Genomic DNA, 20,652 nt, shown 5'->3' on the forward strand with positions numbered 1-20,652 from the left:
TACCCTCACCAAACCCCCATCCAATCCTATCCTACTCTCACCAAACCCCCATCCAATCCTACCCTACTCTCACCAAACCCCCATCCAATCCTACCCTACCCTCACCAAACCCCCATCCAATCCTACCCTACCCTCACCAAACCCCCATCCAATCCTACCCTACTCTCACCAAACCCCCATCCAATCCTACCCTACCCTCACCAAACCCCCATCCAATCCTATCCTACCCTCACCAAACCCCCATCCAATCCTACCCTACTCTCACCAAACCCCCATCCAATCCAATCCTACTCTCACCAAACCCCCATCCAATCCTACCCTACTCTCACCAAACCCCCATCCAATCCTACCCTACTCTCACCAAACCCCCATCCAATCCTATCCTACCCTCACCAAACCCCCATCCAATCCTACCCTACTCTCACCAAACCCCCATCCAATCCTACCCTACCCTCACCAAACCCCCATCCAATCCTACCCTACTCTCACCAAACCCCCATCCAATCCTACCCTACTCTCACCAAACCCCCATCCAATCCTATCCTACCCTCACCAAACCCCCATCCAATCCTACCCTACTCTCACCAAACCCCCATCCAATCCTACCCTACTCTCACCAAACCCCCATCCAATCCTACCCTACCCTCACCAAACCCCCATCCAATCCTACCCTACCCTCACCAAACCCCCATCCAATCCTACCCTACTCTCACCAAACCCCCATCCAATCCTACCCTACTCTCACCAAACCCCCATCCAATCCTACCCTACCCTCACCAAACCCCCATCCAATCCTATCCTACCCTCACCAAACCCCCATCCAATCCTACCCTACTCTCACCAAACCCCCATCCAATCCAATCCTTACCCTCACCAAACCCCCATCCAATCCTACCCTACTCTCACCAAACCCCCATCCAATCCAATCCTTACCCTCACCAAACCCCCATCCAATCCTACCCTACTCTCACCAAACCCCCATCCAATCCTACCCTACTCTCACCAAACCCCCATCCAATCCTACCCTACTCTCACCAAACCCCCATCCAATCCTACCCTACTCTCACCAAACCCCCATCCAATCCTACCCTACTCTCACCAAACCCCCATCCAATCCTACCCTACTCTCACCAAACCCCCATCCAATCCTACCCTACTCTCACCAAACCCCCATCCAATCCTACCCTACTCTCACCAAACCCCCATCCAATCCTACCCTACTCTCACCAAACCCCCATCCAATCCTACCCTACTCTCACCAAACCCCCATCCAATCCTACCCTACTCTCACCAAACCCCCATCCAATCCTACCCTACTCTCACCAAACCCCCATCCAATCCTACCCTACTCTCACCAAACCCCCATCCAATCCTACCCTACTCTCACCAAACCCCCATCCAATCCTACCCTACTCTCACCAAACCCCCATCCAATCCTACCCTACTCTCACCAAACCCCCATCCAATCCTACCCTACTCTCACCAAACCCCCATCCAATCCTATCCTACTCTCACCAAACCCCCATCCAATCCTACCCTACTCTCACCAAACCCCCATCCAATCCTACCCTACCCTCACCAAACCCCCATCCAATCCTACCCTACTCTCACCAAACCCCCATCCAATCCTACCCTACCCTCACCAAACCCCCATCCAATCCTATCCTACCCTCACCAAACCCCCATCCAATCCTATCCTACTCTCACCAAACCCCCATCCAATCCTACCCTACTCTCACCAAACCCCCATCCAATCCAATCCTTACCCTCACCAAACCCCCATCCAATCCTACCCTACTCTCACCAAACCCCCATCCAATCCTACCCTACTCTCACCAAACCCCCATCCAATCCTACCCTACTCTCACCAAACCCCCATCCAATCCTACCCTACTCTCACCAAACCCCCATCCAATCCAATCCTTACCCTCACCAAACCCCCATCCAATCCTACCCTACTCTCACCAAACCCCCATCCAATCCTACCCTACTCTCACCAAACCCCCATCCAATCCTACCCTACTCTCACCAAACCCCCATCCAATCCTACCCTACCCTCACCAAACCCCCATCCAATCCTACCCTACCCTCACCAAACCCCCATCCAATCCTACCCTACTCTCACCAAACCCCCATCCAATCCTACCCTACCCTCACCAAACCCCCATCCAATCCTACCCTACCCTCACCAAACCCCCATCCAATCCTACCCTACCCTCACCAAACCCCCATCCAATCCTACCCTACTCTCACCAAACCCCCATCCAATCCTACCCTACCCTCACCAAACCCCCATCCAATCCTATCCTACCCTCACCAAACCCCCATCCAATCCTATCCTACCCTCACCAAACCCCCATCCAATCCTACCCTACTCTCACCAAACCCCCATCCAATCCTACCCTACTCTCACCAAACCCCCATCCAATCCTACCCTACTCTCACCAAACCCCCATCCAATCCTACCCTACCCTCACCAAACCCCCATCCAATCCCACCCTACTCTCACCAAACCCCCATCCAATCCTACCCTACTCTCACCAAACCCCCATCCAATCCTACCCTACCCTCACCAAACCCCCATCCAATCCTACCCTACTCTCACCAAACCCCCATCCAATCCTACCCTACCCTCACCAAACCCCCATCCAATCCTACCCTACTCTCACCAAACCCCCATCCAATCCTATCCTACCCTCACCAAACCCCCATCCAATCCTACCCTACCCTCACCAAACCCCCATCCAATCCTATCCTACCCTCACCAAACCCCCATCCAATCCTATCCTACCCTCACCAAACCCCCATCCAATCCTACCCTACCCTCACCAAACCCCCATCCAATCCTACCCTACTCTCACCAAACCCCCATCCAATCCTATCCTACCCTCACCAAACCCCCATCCAATCCTACCCTACCCTCACCAAACCCCCATCCAATCCTACCCTACCCTCACCAAACCCCCATCCAATCCTATCCTACCCTCACCAAACCCCCATCCAATCCTATCCTACCCTCACCAAACCCCCATCCAATCCTACCCTACCCTCACCAAACCCCCATCCAATCCTACCCTACCCTCACCAAACCCCCATCCAATCCTACCCTACTCTCACCAAACCCCCATCCAATCCTACCCTACCCTCACCAAACCCCCATCCAATCCTACCCTACTCTCACCAAACCCCCATCCAATCCTACCCTACCCTCACCAAACCCCCATCCAATCCTACCCTACCCTCACCAAACCCCCATCCAATCCTACCCTACCCTCACCAAACCCCCATCCAATCCTACCCTACCCTCACCAAACCCCCATCCAATCCTACCCTACCCTCACCAAACCCCCATCCAATCCTACCCTACTCTCACCAAACCCCCATCCAATCCTACCCTACTCTCACCAAACCCCCATCCAATCCTACCCTACTCTCACCAAACCCCCATCCAATCCTACCCTACCCTCACCAAACCCCCATCCAATCCTACCCTACCCTCACCAAACCCCCATCCAATCCTATCCTACCCTCACCAAACCCCCATCCAATCCTACCCTACCCTCACCAAACCCCCATCCAATCCTATCCTACCCTCACCAAACCCCCATCCAATCCTACCCTACCCTCACCAAACCCCCATCCAATCCTACCCTACCCTCACCAAACCCCCATCCAATCCTATCCTACCCTCACCAAACCCCCATCCAATCCTACCCTACCCTCACCAAACCCCCATCCAATCCTATCCTACTCTCACCAAACCCCCATCCAATCCTACCCTACCCTCACCAAACCCCCATCCAATCCAATCCTTACCCTCACCAAACCCCCATCCAATCCTACCCTACTCTCACCAAACCCCCATCCAATCCTACCCTACTCTCACCAAACCCCCATCCAATCCTACCCTACCCTCACCAAACCCCCATCCAATCCTACCCTACCCTCACCAAACCCCCATCCAATCCAATCCTTACCCTCACCAAACCCCCATCCAATCCTACCCTACTCTCACCAAACCCCCATCCAATCCTACCCTACTCTCACCAAACCCCCATCCAATCCTACCCTACTCTCACCAAACCCCCATCCAATCCTACCCTACTCTCACCAAACCCCCATCCAATCCTACCCTACCCTCACCAAACCCCCATCCAATCCTACCCTACTCTCACCAAACCCCCATCCAATCCTACCCTACTCTCACCAAACCCCCATCCAATCCTACCCTACCCTCACCAAACCCCCATCCAATCCTACCCTACTCTCACCAAACCCCCATCCAATCCTACCCTACCCTCACCAAACCCCCATCCAATCCTATCCTACCCTCACCAAACCCCCATCCAATCCTACCCTACCCTCACCAAACCCCCATCCAATCCTATCCTACCCTCACCAAACCCCCATCCAATCCTACCCTACTCTCACCAAACCCCCATCCAATCCTACCCTACTCTCACCAAACCCCCATCCAATCCTACCCTACCCTCACCAAACCCCCATCCAATCCTACCCTACCCTCACCAAACCCCCATCCAATCCTACCCTACCCTCACCAAACCCCCATCCAATCCTACCCTACCCTCACCAAACCCCCATCCAATCCAATCCTTACCAACCTTTCCCCACCATCCAATCCAATCCAATCCTATCTTACTCTTGACAAACTCCCATCCATTCTCAGCCTGGGGGGTGGCGGGGTCAGGAGAAGATAATTGAAGGAGGGGACGTCTTTGCACTGACCTCTGACCTCTGCCTTCCACTTGGCCCGTCAAAGACCAGTTTAAAAAATGGACGCGGCCACGTCGCCCAGGCCTCTGTTTCCTGAATCGGCCTCGAAAACGTTGGCAGAAGTCAAGGCAAATACAGAAAAATGGCACAAAGAGCTGGGTTTGATGTCACTTTCCCAAGTCCCAGGTAACAGCTCCGCTCACCTTCTCATCACATCACTCCTCTCATGGGTACCGTTGCCACGGGAGCAGTATTGAGTACATTCTGGTTTGCAAGTTAATTTAAATCAGAATCTTACTTCAAAGGGTAGTAGCACCGGTCAATAAATCAAGTTAGTGAACAGGAAATTTAAAACAGAGATACAACAGGAAGAACCTCTCTACTCAAAGAATGATAAATATTTGAAACAATCTGTCGGGTTTTGTAGAAGCAAACACCTTCCGGACATTAGAAAAAGAATTAAAAGTCTCATTTCTGTAAAGCGTCTCTCAGAGACACCCCAAGGAACTTCACAAAGAATGAACTACATTGAAATGCAGAGACTGTGGTTACACAGGCAAATGTGCAGCCAATTTGTAAACAGCAACGGGATAAATGACCAGTTAATCTGTTTTTGATGATGTTTGTTGAGGGAGGGAGGCATGCCTTTCAGGACACCAGAGAGAACTCCCTCTTCTGCTTCAACTGACAGTCAGGAGGTCGTGGGTTCAAGTCCCACTCCAGAGACTTGAGCACATAATCCAGGCTGACGCTCCCAGCGCAGCACTGACCTGCACTGCCGGAGGTGCTGTCTTTCGGATGAGACGTTAAACCGAGACCCCGTCTGCCCTCTCAGGCGGACGTTAAAGATCCTATGGCCACTATTCGAAGAGCAGGGGAGTTCTCCTCAGTGTCCCGGCCAATGTTTATCCCTCAACCAACATCCCAAAAAAAACAGATTATCTGGTCATTGCAGTTTGTGGGATCTTGCTGTGCGTAAATTGACTGCCACGTTCCCCACATTGCAACAGTGACTACGCTTCAAAAGTACGTCATTGGGAAGTCCTGAGGTAATGCAAGTCTTTCTTTCATTGGTTTAACATCTCATCTGAAGGTCAGCACCTCCAACAGTGCAGCACTCCCTCCACACTGCACTGATGCACTAGCCTAGAGTAATGTGTTCAAGACCCGGAGTGGGGCCTGAACCTGCGACCCATCTAACTGGGCTGCGAGAGTGCTACCAACTGAGCTGAGCTAGTGGGATAGTTAGGGTGCTCGAGAGATGACCTTCAAGGGGTTGAATAGCCTTTTAACATCCTCGACTTTCACTTCCGCAAGTATCTCTTCCACCAGCACAGCCGGTCGATGCACAGCCACACGAGGAACTAAGCTGGACAGACTAGAACCATGATCAGTGCGGAGTCGACTGATATAAGTGGGGGTGATGGGGAAGCAATGGGGCACACGGGCTCACTACAATTGGCCTCAACCACCTAAAGCGAAAGCAGAACGGGGGGAGGGGGGGAAGCCAGGGTTCCTGCTCGAGAGAAAAAAAAAAGGACAGGAAAGGATTGGGCTCGGCTGCGATGCCCTCCACAGTCGAAGAGCCTGTCAACACTCACATTGATTTTGTTTACATTTTCCAGCCGTCTTTTTTTTATTCGTTCATGGGATGTGGGCGTTGCTGGCGAGGCCAGCATTTATTGTCCATCCCTGATTGCCCTTGAGAAGGTGGTGGTGAGCCGTCTTCTTGAACCGCTGCAGTCCGTGTGGTGACGGTTCTCCCACAGTGCTGTTAGGAAGGGAGTTCCAGGATTTTGATCCAGCGACAATGAAGGAATGGCGATATATTTCCAAGTCGGGATGGTGTGTGACTTGGAGGGGAACGTGCAGGTGGTGGTGTTCCCATGTGCCTGCAGCCCTTGTCCTTCTAGGTGGTAGAGGTCGCGGGTTTGGGAGATGCTGTCGAAGAAGCCTTGGCGAGTTGTGCAGTGCATCCTGTGGATGGTACACACTGCAGCCACAGTGCGCCGGTGGTGAAGGGAGTGAATGTTTAGGGTGGTGGATGGGGTGCCAATCAAGCGGGCTGCTTTATCTTGAATGGTGTCAAGCTTCTTGAGTGTTGTTGGAGCTGCACTCATCCAAGCAAGTGGAGAGTATTCCATCACACTCCTGACTTGTGCCTTGCAGATGGTGGAAAGGCTTTGGGGAGTCAGGAGGTGAGTCACTCGCCGCAGAATACCCAGCCTCTGACCTGCTCTCGTAGCCACAGTATTTATATGGCGGGTCCAGTTAAGTTTCTGGTCAATGGTGACCCCCAGGATGTTGATGGTGGGGGATTCGGCGATGGTAATGCCGTTGAATGTCAAGGGGAGGTGGTTAGACTCTCTCTTGTTGGAGATGGTCATTGCCTGGCACTTATCTGGCGCGAATGTTACTTGCCACTTATCAGCCCAAGCCTGGATGTTGTCCAGGTCTTGCTGCATGCGGGCTCAGACTGCTTCATTATTTGAGGGGTTGCAAATGGAACTGAACACTGTGCAATCATCAGCGAACATCCCCATTTCTGATCTTATGATGGAGGGAAGGTCATTGATGAAGCAGCTGAAGATGGTTGGGCCTAGGACACTGCCCTGAGGAACTCCTGCAGCAATGTCCTGGGGCTGAGATGATTGGCCTCCAACAACCACTACCATCTTCCTTTGCGCTAGGTATGACTCCAGCCACTGGAGAGTTTTCCCCCTGATTCCCATTGACTTCAATTTTACTAGGGCTCCTTGGTGAGTAAGTGCCGCTTGATAGCACTGTCGACGACACCTTCCATCACTTTGCTGATGATTGAGAGTAGAATGATGGGGCGGTAATTGGCCGGATTGGATTTGTCCTGCTTTTTGTGGACAGGACATACCTGGGCAATTTTCCACATTGTTGGGTAGATGCCAGTGTTGTAGCTGTACTGGTTGTAGCTCTAAGTGTATTTCCCTCGACCCCCACCCCCCCCCCGCACCCCCGTGCTTTCTTGATCAGCCCATGGTGGAGAAGTTTATGAAAATGAGAAAAAGCAGCAAAAATCAGCGTTGTTAAAAGTGAAAGAGGAACAGACTGTGCAGAAAGAGGAAGATCTTTACAAGAAATCAGGGCTGTGAATAAGGTCACGTTATTTTTTTAAATTCATTCCCAGAATGTGGGCCTCGCTGCCAAGGCCGGCAATTTATTTCCCGTCCCTAATTGTCCTTGAGAAGGTGGTGGTGAGCAGTCCGTGTGGTGAAGGTGCTCCCACAGGGTGGTGGTTATTGTATTTGGACTAGCGGCCCAGAGATTGTGAGTTCCATTCGCGGGTGAAATTGAATTCAATAAATCTGGCAAAACTTGACCACAAAAGAACAAACATGAGAAATAGGAGCAGGAGTAGGCCATTCGGCCCCTCGAGCCTGCTCCGCCATTCAATCAGATCACGGCCGACCTTCAACCTCAACTCCACTTTCCCGCCCGATCCCAACATCCCTTGATTCCCCTAGAGTCCAAAAATCTATCGATCTCAGTCTTGAATATACTCAGTGACTGAGGATCCACAGCCCTCTGGGGTAGAGAATTCCAAAGATTCACAACCCTCTGAGTGAAGAAATTCCTCCTCATCTCAGTCTTAAATGGCCGAGCCCTTATCCTGCAATTATGCCCTCTATAGTTCTGTTGGATTGTTGTAAAAAACCCAACTGGTTCAGTAATACCCTCAGGGAAGGAAGCCCCCCGATCCTACCTGGTCTGACCTACACTTGACTCCAGTCCTATCCTATGTGGTTGACTCTTAGTGCCCTCTGAAGGGCCCTGTAAAACAGGGCAACTCAGGATAAGCAATTCTTGCAGTATTGCCACATCAATTTTAAAATAAATTGGTGTCATTACAATATAGTATGTGAGTAATTTGAGACATGACATGTGGTAAGTGTAGGGGGCTTGGGAGGAACAAGTGACTATGGACCTCTGGTTCCCAGAGCTCTCCACCACTGGGGGTTTTCCTCGCTTCATGTCTGGGTCTGTTGTAGACTAATTGCTGGAGATTGATTGCTACGATCAGTCAACAACTCCATTATCGCTGTATCATTCGACAAACACGGCGGCAGAAGGCAAACAAGATGGACCTCAGCCTGTTTTCATCTTGCCTTTGTTCATTTCTCCCGTAATGTATCACCTCAGAGTGCTGCACGGCACCTCAATTACCTTTTACCCTTCAACTACTTTGGCACCCTGTCTGGCAACGCCTTGATTTTAACATTTTCATCCTCATTTTCAAATCCCTCCATGGCCTCGCCCCTCCCTATCTCTGTAACCTCCTCCAGCCCTACAACCCTCCGAGATCTCTGCGCTCCTCCAATTCTGGCCTCTTGCAGATCCCCGATTTTCATCACTCCACCGTTGGCGGCCGTGCCTTCAGCTGTCTAGACCCTAAGCTCTGGAATTCCCTCCCTAAACCTCTCCTCCTCTCTAGCTCGCTCTCCTCTTTTAAGGTGCACCTTAAAACCTACCTCTTTGACCCAGCTTTTGGTCACCTGTCCTAATATCTAATGTGGCTCGGTGTCAAATTCTGTTTGATAATCGCTCCCGTGAAGCGCCTTGGGACGTTTTGCTACGTTAAAGACGCTGTATAAATGCAAGTTGTTGTTGTTGACTGATGCAGGGGGCCAGATTGGAAATGGGCGTCACTTACCCAGAAGAAGATGAAGTAGATGAGCAGCACAGTGGGGATGCCTCCAAAACGGTTCCCCTGCAGCACAGTGGGTCCCCCGGCTGTGTTGAAGCAATCAGTGCCGTTGAACGCAGTGTCCCTCAGGTCGCCGTGGCGGGAGAATTTAAGCCCTAGAACCTCCGTGGCAGGCGAGTGGTGGAGAATGGTCATCTTCCAACAGTTTCATCTAGAAGAATATCCCAACAGAACCGATCAACAAAAAACAAAACATTGGCAAGTGTCTCGTTCTTTCCCTTCAATAAATTTTATTTATCCGTCGATGAAGATTTGCCAGAATGGTTCCAGGGATGAGGGACTTCAGTTATTTGGAGAGACTGGAGAAGCTGGGATTGTTCTCCTTAGAGCAGAGAAGGTTAAGGGGAGATTCAATAGAGGTGTTCAAAATCATGAAGGGTTTTGATAGAGTAAATAAGGAGAAACTGTTTCCATTGGCAGGAGGGTCGGTAACCAGAGGATTTAAGATAATTGGCAAAAGAACTAGGGGGTAGATGAAGAGACATTTTTTTTAAACGCAGTGAGTTGTTACGATCTAGAACACACTGCCTGAAAAGGTGGTGAAAGCAGTTTCAACAGTAACTTTCAAAAGGGAAATCGATAAATACTTTAAAAGGAAAACATTTGCAGGGCTATGGGGAAAGAACAGGGGGAGTGGGACTAATTGGATAGCTCTTTCAAAGAGCCAGCACAGACACAATGGGCCAAGTGGTCTTCTTCTGTGCTGTAAGATTCTATGATTCTAAGATTCTTTGATTGATTCCAAGATTCTATGATTGATTCCATGAGGGTATTTGTCCAAATTTACTCCTTTTCTTCTCAGATGTCCTGAGAAAATGACCAAAGGGAATATTGTCACTGCACTAACTGATGGAATAAAACCCACACTCTATGCAACTGCTACAGAACTAAGTCAAACCAAGTCTGTCTGTGGTGAATGTTCCCAGAAAGATGCCAAAAATAGCACTGACTGCCTTTATATAAAGTATTATCAGGTCAAGACATCTCAAAACACTTCACACAACCAATTACATTTGATGTTTCCTACATTACAACAGTGACTACACTTCAAAATTATTTTGTTGGCTGTAAAACACTTTGGGACGTCCTGAGGTCATAAAAGGTGCTATTTAAATGCAAGTTCTTTCTTTCGAAGTGTGCAGTGGTTGTTATGCACGAAAACACAGTGGACATTTTTGCATACATTAAGATCGTACAAACAGCAACGAGTTGACTGGCCAGTTAAATCTGTTTCTTGGTGGTAGCTGAAGAGCAATATTGTGGTTAAATACCCAACTAGTTCAGTAATGTCCTTTGGGATGGATATCTGCCGCCCTTACCCTGCCTGTTCTATCTGTGGCTCCAGTCCTACTCTATTTGGTTGGCTCTTAAGTGCCCTCTGAAGTGGCCCAGTAAACCAGTCAGTCAGCCGTGGCTTAGTGGGTCATGCTCTCGCCTCTGAATCAGGAGGTCGTGGGTTCAAACCCCACTTCAGAGACTTGAGCACGTAATCCAGGCTGACACTACAGTGTAGTACTGAGGGAGTGTTGCAATGTCGGAGGTGCTGCCTTTCGGGTAAGATGTTAAACCGAAGCCCCCCTGTCTGTCCTCTCAGATGGATGTAAAAAGATCCCATGGCACGATTCAAAGAAGAGCAGGGGAGTTCTCCTCGGTGTCCTGGCCAATATTTATCCCTCAACCAATATCAGTAAAACAGATTATCTGAATCAGCTGGGGCACACCATCTTCTAATATCCTGCACTGATTGTGTTTTTCCAAATGGTTTGCCCCACTCCATTGTGTGTCAGCCGTGGCTCAGACAGTAGCACTCTCACCTCTGGGTTCTAGTGCCCACTCAGAGACTTGAGCATGTAAGATGTTTCCACTTTGTGGCGGGGGGAGGGGTCATCAATATAAGATAGTCAAATCCTTTTGTGAGAAAAAAATGCTTCCTAATTTCATTCCTGAACAGCCCAGCTCTAACTTTAAGATTATGTCCCCTTTAATTTTTCTGGATTCCCCCACCAGGGGAAATAGTTTCTCTACATCTGCCGTATCAAATCCTTTCATCATTTCAAAGACCTCATTTAGGTCACCCCTCAATCTTCTAAACTCAAGGGAACACAAGACAAGTTTATGCAACCTGTCATCATAATTAACTGGTCATCTCATTTGCTGTTTTGCCTACATAACAACAGTGGCTACAAATCAAGACTATAAAGCACTTTGGGATATGAAAGGTGCTCATATATAAAAGGGCAAGTTCTTTGTTTCAACACTATTTATATCATAGTACTGCGTGTCCATAACAAAACTGGGGCGAGGAAAGAGAAAAAGTTGGGAGCAATTTTTACCCCCAGTGTCCCTTTAATAATGTCATTTCCTGAAATTAATTTAATTGGCAACAGCTGTCTGAATGGGAACAAAACTAGAACCATCCGCTGTGGCTTAGTGGGCAGCACTCTCACCTCAGTAAAAAGGTTTGAGGCCCACTCCAGAGACTAGCGCACATAATCCAGGCTGACACTCCCAGTGCAGTACCGAGGGAGCGCTGCCCTGTCGGAGGTGCCGTCTTTTGGAGGACACGTTGAACTAAGTCCCGTCTGCCCCCCCCCTCAGGTGGATATAAAAAGATCTCATGGCATTATTTGTGAGAAGAGCAGGGGAGTTCTCCTGGTGTCCCTCGACCAAGATCACTTTTAAAAAATAAATTATCATCGCTGTTTGTGGGACCTTGCTGTGCGTTTATTTAGCTGCTGCATCTCCCTACCTTAAAACACTGACTTCAAAAGTACTTAATTGGCTGTAAAGTGCTTTGGGACGTCTTGAGGTCATGAAAAGCGCTATAGAAATGCAAGTCTTTCCTGTCTTTCTATTAACCCTGATGTGGAGATGCCGGTGATGGACTGGGGTTGACAATTGTAAACGATCTTACAACACCAAGTTATAGTCCAGCAATTTTATTTGAAATTCACAAGCTTTCGGAGGCTTCCTCCTTCCTCAGGTGAATAAAATTGCTGGACTATAACTTGGTGTTGTAAAATTGTTTACAATCTATTAACCCTGATACAGAAGGCTTTGACCGCTAGAAGAGAGAGAGACTGCTCGATTTCATTACTGACTAACAAACAAAACAAAAAGTGAATAAACTCTCCTGGGGGGGGGTGGTGGTGGTGGTGAGACAGAAGTAGCCCCCCACGTTATTAGTACCTTTTGAACAACCTCAATCCGGGTTAATAACTCAGCCCTTCCGCCTCCAGTTCTTTTTTTTAAAAAAAACAATCCTTCTCATCAGTATCGAATCGAGGTGTTTTATTTTAACCCGCGGGGACAGATCGTAAAACTTTCTCCAAAAGTTCCCGGTGCGTCACGTGTCCGGCTTCGACCCAACTCCCTCGTTAGTTTCAGTCTGGTGAAAACTGACGAAAGTGCGTATTACACGATCAGAGAGTTAAACACAGTCCCATTAAAATCCTACAGCAAGTTGACGTGGCAACAAACTCTTATGCATAATAATTAATAATAATAATAAAGAGAGCCCAGTCCCTCCCCAAACAAACTTTTGGCAAGTTGGCTTTTGAAGTTCTGGAGGGAGGGGAGACACCCACCTGATGCTGACTGATCTCCTAACTCCCCTGCGCCCCGAACTCTCTTGTTTTCCGACCTGTTGACAGCTCTCACTTCAACTCCCCTCTTCAAACACACACAACACGAGTAGTCCCTTTGCTCATGCGCGCTTCCTGCAAGCGCTATTGCAGTTTCACTGATGCAATAAGCCTATCCCCACCCATCAAAAGCAAATACAGTGTGCTTTCTGGGCAGAAACCCAGGCTGAGCTTTAGGTTGAGGATTTTGGCCATCGGGTTTATTTTTAACTCGTCTGTTTTCTCCTCCTGCCGATACCCTGACTGGCGTGCAGTTCCATGGGCATCCTGCCCAAACAGATGGTTTTTTTTTATTGCACTATGGAGTGCAATCACTGTTGTAGGCATTGCAACAGTCGATTTGCGCACAGCAAGGTCCCACAAACAGCAATGAGATAAATGACCAGATCATCTGTTTTTTTAGTGATGTTGGTTGAGGGATGAATATTGGCCAGGACACCGGGGAGAGCTCCCCTGCTCTTACATTGAGTTACATCAAAACTACAGGACAACCCTACTTCACCAACCCTTTTTTTTAATATTCGTTCATGGGATGTGGGCGTCGCTGGCGAGGCCGGCATTTATTGCCCATCCCTAATTGCCCTTGAGAAGGTGGTGGTGAGCCGCCTTCTTGAACCGCTGCAGTCCGTGTGGTGACGGTTCTCCTGGTTCTATCAGGATACCCTTCTATTCTTTTCTCCCTCGTGTTTATCTAGCTTCCCTTTAAATGCATCGATAATATTCACCTCCACTACTCCCTATGGTAGTGAGTTCCACATTCTAACCACTCTCTGGGTAAAGAGGTTTCTCCTAAATTCCCTATTGGATTTATTAGTGACCATCTTATATTGATGACTTCTAGTTTTGGACTCCCCACAAGTGGAAACATTTTCCCCACATCTACCATAATTTTAAAGACCTCTATCAGGTCACCCCCCCAGCCTTCTCTTTTCTAAAGAAAAGAGCCCCAGCCTGTCCTGATAAGGATATCCTCTCAGTTCTGATACCATCCTTATGAATCTTTTTTTGCACTCTCTCCAGTGCCTCTGTATCTTTTCTATAATATGGAGACCACAACTGTGCACCATACTCCAAGTGTGATCTAACCAAGGTTCTATACAAGTTTAACATAACTTCTCTGCTTTTCAATTCTATCCCTCTAGTAATGAACCCCAGTACTTAATTTGCCTTTTTTATGGCCTTATTAACCTCTGTCACTATTTTTAGTGATTTGTGTATCTGTACCCCTAGATCCCTCTGCTCTTCTTCGAAACAGTGCCATGGGATCTTTTACATCCACCTGAGAAGGCAGACGGGGCCTTAGTTTAACAACTCATCCGAAAGACGGCAGCTCCGACAGTGTGGCACTCCCTCAGTACTGCACTGGGAGTGTCAGTCTGGATTTTGTGCTCAAGTCTCTGGAGTGGGTCTTGAACCCATGACCTTCAGACCCAGAGGTGAGAGTGCTGCCCACTGGGCCACAGCTGACACATTGTTCCTGATCTGGTATTTTATTAACCATGCAGCTTTTTAATCTTTTTAATCCCAATTTCCTGCCCTTTTTTCACATTCCTTGATACCCCCGCTGCCTAAATATAAAACGGTGCACTCTTAATTCAAAGTTGCTTAACACAAATTATCTGATAATTCAAATCTTCTTAGTGCAAAAATGACAACTTTGAAGTGTCAATAATAGGCTGTATCTATCTCCCTGTTAAATCTACCCACTGTGTTAAATAAGGAAGAACTTGCATTGATATACTGCCTTTCACAACCTCCGGACGTCCCAAAGTGATTTACAGCCAATTTAAATTAAACTTTAAATTAATCTCCATTTACCCGCCTTTGCTCCATATCCCTTGATACCCTTACCTTACAAAAATCTATCCCAGTCCCGAAAGCTTCAGTTGACTCCCAGCCTCCACAGCCTTCTGGGGTAGTGAGTCCAGATTTCCTCTATCTCCTAATGCTTCCTGATTTTACTCCTAAACCCAGCCCTAGGGGAGTCTATAACGAGGGGACATAGATTTAAGGTGAGAGGGGAGAGATACAAAAGGGTCCAGAGGGGCAATTTTTTCACTCAAAGGGTGGTGAGTGTCTGGAACGAGCTGCCAGAGGCAGTAGTAGAGGCGGGTACAATTTTGTCTTTTAAAAAGCATTTGGACAGTTACATGGGTAAGATGGGTATAGAGGGATATGGGCCAAGTGCAGGCAATTGGGACTAGCTTAGTGGTACAAACTGGGCGACATGGACATGTTGGGCCGAAGGGCCTGTTTCCATGTTGTAAACTTCTATGACTCTATGACTCTAAGATTATGCCCTCTTGTTCTAGAGCCTCACACCAGAGGAAATCGTTTCTCTGTATCTACCCTATCGAATCCTTCTATAATTTTAAACACCTCGATTAGATCACCCCTCAATCTTCTATACTCGAGAGAGTACAAGCCAAGTTTATGCAACCTGCCCTCATAATTTAACCCTTTTAGCCCCGGTATCATTCTGATATAAAGTTTAGAATCCTTGTTAATGAGCTCAAATTTAAAACAGAGCCGGGAAGGGGACGGGGGGTCAAATTGAGTTCGGGTAACCCATGAGTACGGGTTGGGGGAAGGGTCGGGGGTCGGGGGTAAGATCGGGGTCGGGGATCGGAGAATCGGAGTGCGGGGAAGGATCGGGGGGTCGGGTGTCCGCGGTCGGGGGGTCAAGGGTCTGCGGTCAGGGAGATGTCCGCGATCGGGGATCAGGGGTCCGTGATCAGGAGGGGTCCGCGATCAAGGGGGTCGGGTGTCCATGATTGTTGGGGGGGTTGCTGCAGGTAGGCTTGTTGGGCCTGGGGGAAGCACTCCTGCTCCTCTGGGCCCGCAAGCTGTGCCTTTCTAGGCACCTACCTGTTAGTCTCGGGCCTTCTCGCCTCCTTTCATGAGGCGTAAAACAAAAGGCCCGGGAATTCCGGCTCCCCGGGGTTGAAATCGGGAAGTCCAGAAAAATGGAGGCCCGAAGCCTCCTTGAAAGGTTTTAAGGCCCGACCAGCCTCCTGGGAACGGGTTGGTCACCCACCCCTCATCCCGCCCTGGTGAAAACCGGAAATGGGTGGGTTGGGGGCGGGTCTTAAATGGTGGCAATTTTCAATGCCCCCCCAGCCCCCAACCCACCTGTTTTTCAATGTTAAAATTGAGCCAAAGTGCGTAGATCTCAAGTTACTGACTCATAGGGGTCGATTTTAGCACCCGCGATCGGGTGCGTTCCTGGCGGGGGAGCTCCGAAAATCGGGGAATCCCGGAGCGGGTCAGGAGCCCGGCTCCAATCCGCCCACTCCCGGGTTCCTCACAGAGGCGCTGACGTATGCGCGCATCCCCCGCATGTGGGACTCCCACAGGCAATTAAAGCCACTTAAGCTATTTATTTAGGTATTTCAGGTCATTAACAGACCTGATTAAGTAGATATTTCAGGAGGGTTGGGATTTTACAAACAACTGGGACTGTTTCCCGTACTGGGGGAAACACTCCCAGTTCAAATGGACGTGTTGCAGCCATCAGCCTGTGGCAGCTGCAACGGTCCATTTGACAGGTGGGGGGGGGGAGACCCTCACTCATTGCAGGAGGCCACTCTATCACTTGGGACAAAGTTTGGCCTCCACCACCCTCCTCCTCACAATAAAATGCATAAACCTGCACACTTACCCCGGGGTCCAGACACATTTACCTACCTTGCGGACCCCCTCAGATGTACATCTTCCGGATGGGGGCCGCCGTAGCTGCAGTCATGACCTCCTCGGAGGGCGAACAGCATCACCAGCCTTGCTGGCCACGCCGTCCACCGCTGACACGTGGAGCTCCACAACACAGTGCTGTGACACATCCACCTGCACAGCAGGAGGGAGGGCAACCGCAGAGAGAGATGCATCGCAGAGGGCACTACCCTCGCCACAGGGTCTACAGACCGAGGCTCAGCTTCCTGGACCTCTCTGAGCAGCAGTGCACACGGAGGCTCAGAGTCACTCGACATGTAGTCGTTGACATCTGCAGCCTCCTTCATGCCGAGCTGCTCCTGGCTGGCCCGAGCACCATCTTCTTACCTGTCGCTGTCAAAGTCACCACTGCCCTCAACAACTTCTCCTCCGCATCCTTCCAGGGTGCCACCGGGGACATCGTCGACGTCTCTCAGTCGTCTGCACAAAAGAGCCCTGCAAATACACCTACACCCACTCTGCAGTGACACAATGGGTGGCATCAGTTGTGGGTCTTCATTGTGATCCTCAGGAAAGGGCATTATTGCACAAACCAGACAAGATTCGCAAAGACGTGGCAGTAGTGGTGCCAATATAATATGTAATGTGAGTTGCTCAGAAATTAAATATAAGTAAAAACCATGACAAACCCTCAAACACCCTTGTGCATCCCTTTCATGCTCATGACACGTTTGCCTTACGCTGCCTACTGAACATATGTGATGCATGCCCTGTGGCTGCAGCACAGGTAGTGGCAGGTTGAGTGAGGCTGACTGTGAGAGAGATGCATGAGAGGGTGAGTATGAGATAGAGCCATGAGATTGTATGAGGATTGGGTTGAGTGGTAGTGGTGGGATGAGTACATGGCGAGGTGAGTAAGTGCAGGTAAGATGAGGATGAGGTTTGAGTGGGTGTGAGGGGTGATGTGACAGAGTAGTGTTGGCAGTGCAGAAGGAGATGTGGGGTGGGGGCGGTGATGTGGCAGACGGAGTGTAGGGGAATGAGTAAGTACTCACTTTGGCTGACCTACTGAGGTCATTGCAGCGCCTCCTGCACTATATGCAGGTGGGCGATATGTTGGTGGTGCAGGTGACCTCCTCTGCCACCTCGAGCCAGGCCTTCCTGGTGGCAGAGACAGGCTGCTTCCTCCCTACCACCGGAGGGAAGATCTCTGTCCTCCCCCTCCTCACCCCATCCAGTAAAAGCTGGAGTGAGGCATCAATAAACCTGGGAGCAGCCTTCCCCCTGGGCTGCTCCATGCTGTAATTTTTCCTATTTGTTGCAGCATCAGTCAGTGGAGGACTGCCCCTTTAAATAGAGCTCCTCCAGCTGACAGATCTTACTGCACATGCGCAGTCCGCCCGACGAGCAGATCAGCAGCGGGGAACCCGGAAGAACAGGTAAGTGGATCCAATCAGCCTGCGATTGCGCGCGGAGCAGACTGATTTCACCGGGCGTGTTACCCACACGCCCAATCGACCCCCCGCCGCGAACCCACCGCCCTGGTAATATCGAGCCCATAGTCTCAGAATAAGGGGTCGCCCATTTAAGACGGAGATGAGGAGAAATTTCTCCTCTGAGGGTTGTGAACCTGTGGAATTCTTTGCCCCAAAGAGCGGTGGAGGCTGAGTCATTGAATTAGACTGATTAGATAAATTTTTGATCAGCAAGGAAGTCAAAGGAAAGGGGGAACAGACGGGAAAGTGGAGTTGAGGCCAGAATCAGATCAGCCATGATCTCATTGAATGGCGGAGCAGGCTCGAAGGGCCGAATGGCCTACTCCTGCTCCCATCTCTTATGTTCTTATGTCGTTGTCCTGATTGAGGATATATCCTCCAGTCAGGCACCGGCCCATTTCCAAAGCTCCCGGCTCACGGAATTCACACAGGACAAGCTGACGAGCGAGAAAGATTGGCACAAATTCAAGGGCCAGATTGCCAGGGACTGGGCAGCAAGGTGCATTGTGCCCACCCCACCGCCCCCGCCCCAATTGCCTCGGTTTGGCTCAGTGGGTAAACGCCTGGTAGTGAGCCATGTAATACAAAAAAGCAGCTTAACTCGGCACAGACAAAGGAATTGGTAGACAAAAAAAGGCCAAGGTCCGTCTCGTTCACCTTCTACCATCCTGGTAGTCGCCTGATCCAATGATAATGGAGTTGTTGACTAATCACAGCAATCAATCTCCATCAATTAGTCTACAACAGACCCAGACATGAGGCGAGGAAAATCCCCAGTGGTAGAGAGCTCTGGGAACCAGAGGTCCAAAGTCACCTGTTCCTCCCAGGCATGCTGCACTTACCACATGTCATGTCTTTAAATTATTTATGTGCTATATCCCAAACCCACCGTCTCTCTGTGGTATGGATCGATGCCCATAACTGCAGCTGTTCCCTCAGTTTTAATTCACTTGAAATATTTATAGCGAACAAGTCAGGGAAAGACTTGCTGATGCCCTGTGGGCAGGATTTGATCAGCTGTGGACTGATAGGAACATTGGGACTAGCTGGACGGAGAAAGGTCCATCTAGTTCGCCTTCCACCATCCTGGTAGTCACGTGATCCAACGATAATGGAGTTGTTGACTAATCACAGCAATCAATCTCCATCAATTAGTCTACAACAGACCCAGACATGAGGCGAGGAAAATCCCCAGTGGTGGAGAGCTTTGGGAACCAGAGGTCCAAAGTCACCTGGTCCTCTCAAGGATGCTGTTAATGGTGTTATATAGTCTGCATAGCCAAACAAACAGACCCGATTTGTCCAATATTCCTTGAAGACCCCCTCCTCCCCCCTCTTTCATGCTTGATATCTCCCAAAAAAAGCCATTGTGCCCTTTTTTTCCTGTCTCGTCAGCTCTTCCTAGTGGTCGCCAAGGTAACGACAAGCAGCTTCACACTGACTAAAGAGACGTCACATTTAAAGCCGGTGCGAGCGACCTTTTTGTTTTGGTTTGAGGAGGGGGTGGCAGGGGTGACCAAGGTGTTCCAGGGATCTTCACAAGGCCACTAATAAAACAACGTCAGATGCAGGAGGGTCTGCGAGCTACTCCAAAGGGGTCTCAGAAATCATCAGATTTCTGTCTATCTGTCATCATGTTTCAGTATCTTTCTGTGTTTTGTCTTCGATTTGCCGTTGTATGGTCTGATGATCAGGTCAGAGCACTGGGCAGCTGACTCTGGGGGGGCTAATGTTAACCTACATTAATTGGGTGTCAACCATGGCTCAGTGGGTAGCTCTCTCAGTGAGAAGGTTGTGGGTTCAAGTCCCACTCCAGAGACTAAGATACATAATCCAGGCTGATAATCCCAGTGCAGTACTGAAGGAATGCTGTGCTGTCTTTCCGATGAGACGTTAAACCAAGGCCCAAGTCTGCTCTCTCAGGTGGATGTAAAAGATCCCATGGCAACATTTTGAAGAAGAGCAGGGGAGTTCTCCCCAATGTCCTGGCCACTACCTATTACCCAAAAAGATTACCTGGTCATTATCACATTGCTGTTTGTGGGATCTTGCTGTGCACAAAATTAGCTACTGTGTTTCCTGCATCACAACAGTGACTACACTTCGAAATGTACTTCATTGGCTGTGAGGCGCTTTGGGACATCGTGAAAAGGCGCTACACAAGTGCTTTCTTTCTTGTATCCAGCCCGCCGGTAAACTGAGGTGACCGGATCGACTGCCCAGCTTTATTCTCCATTGTGGTCAACGGAAAGTAAAATCGGGTGAGGTGCAAAAACGAGCGTTTCATCTGATCCGATCAATTCAGTTTATCACTGGGCAGGTTCTATTAAAATTACAGCCCCACACTGGGGTTGTGTCAGTATTTACAGGG

At 49.5% G+C, this 20,652-nt stretch overlaps 1 protein-coding gene across 1 annotated transcript in view; it reads right to left on the minus strand.

The window, feature by feature from the left end:
- Positions 1-13,196, minus strand: part of LOC137322203 (CSC1-like protein 2) — a 111,852-nt gene extending 98,656 nt beyond the window's left edge. The window contains exons 1-2 of the mRNA XM_067985318.1: positions 13,060-13,196; positions 9,419-9,623 (exon numbers count right to left, since the gene is read on the minus strand). Coding sequence (XP_067841419.1) covers positions 9,419-9,607 — 189 coding nt within the window. The 5' untranslated portion in view covers positions 9,608-9,623; positions 13,060-13,196. The remainder of the gene's footprint in view (positions 1-9,418; positions 9,624-13,059) is intronic.
- Between the last annotated feature and the right edge of the window lie 7,456 nt (positions 13,197-20,652).

The sequence above is a fragment of the Heptranchias perlo genome, chromosome 5 (genome assembly GCF_035084215.1).
Source record: "Heptranchias perlo isolate sHepPer1 chromosome 5, sHepPer1.hap1, whole genome shotgun sequence".
Lineage (NCBI taxonomy): Eukaryota > Metazoa > Chordata > Chondrichthyes > Hexanchiformes > Hexanchidae > Heptranchias > Heptranchias perlo.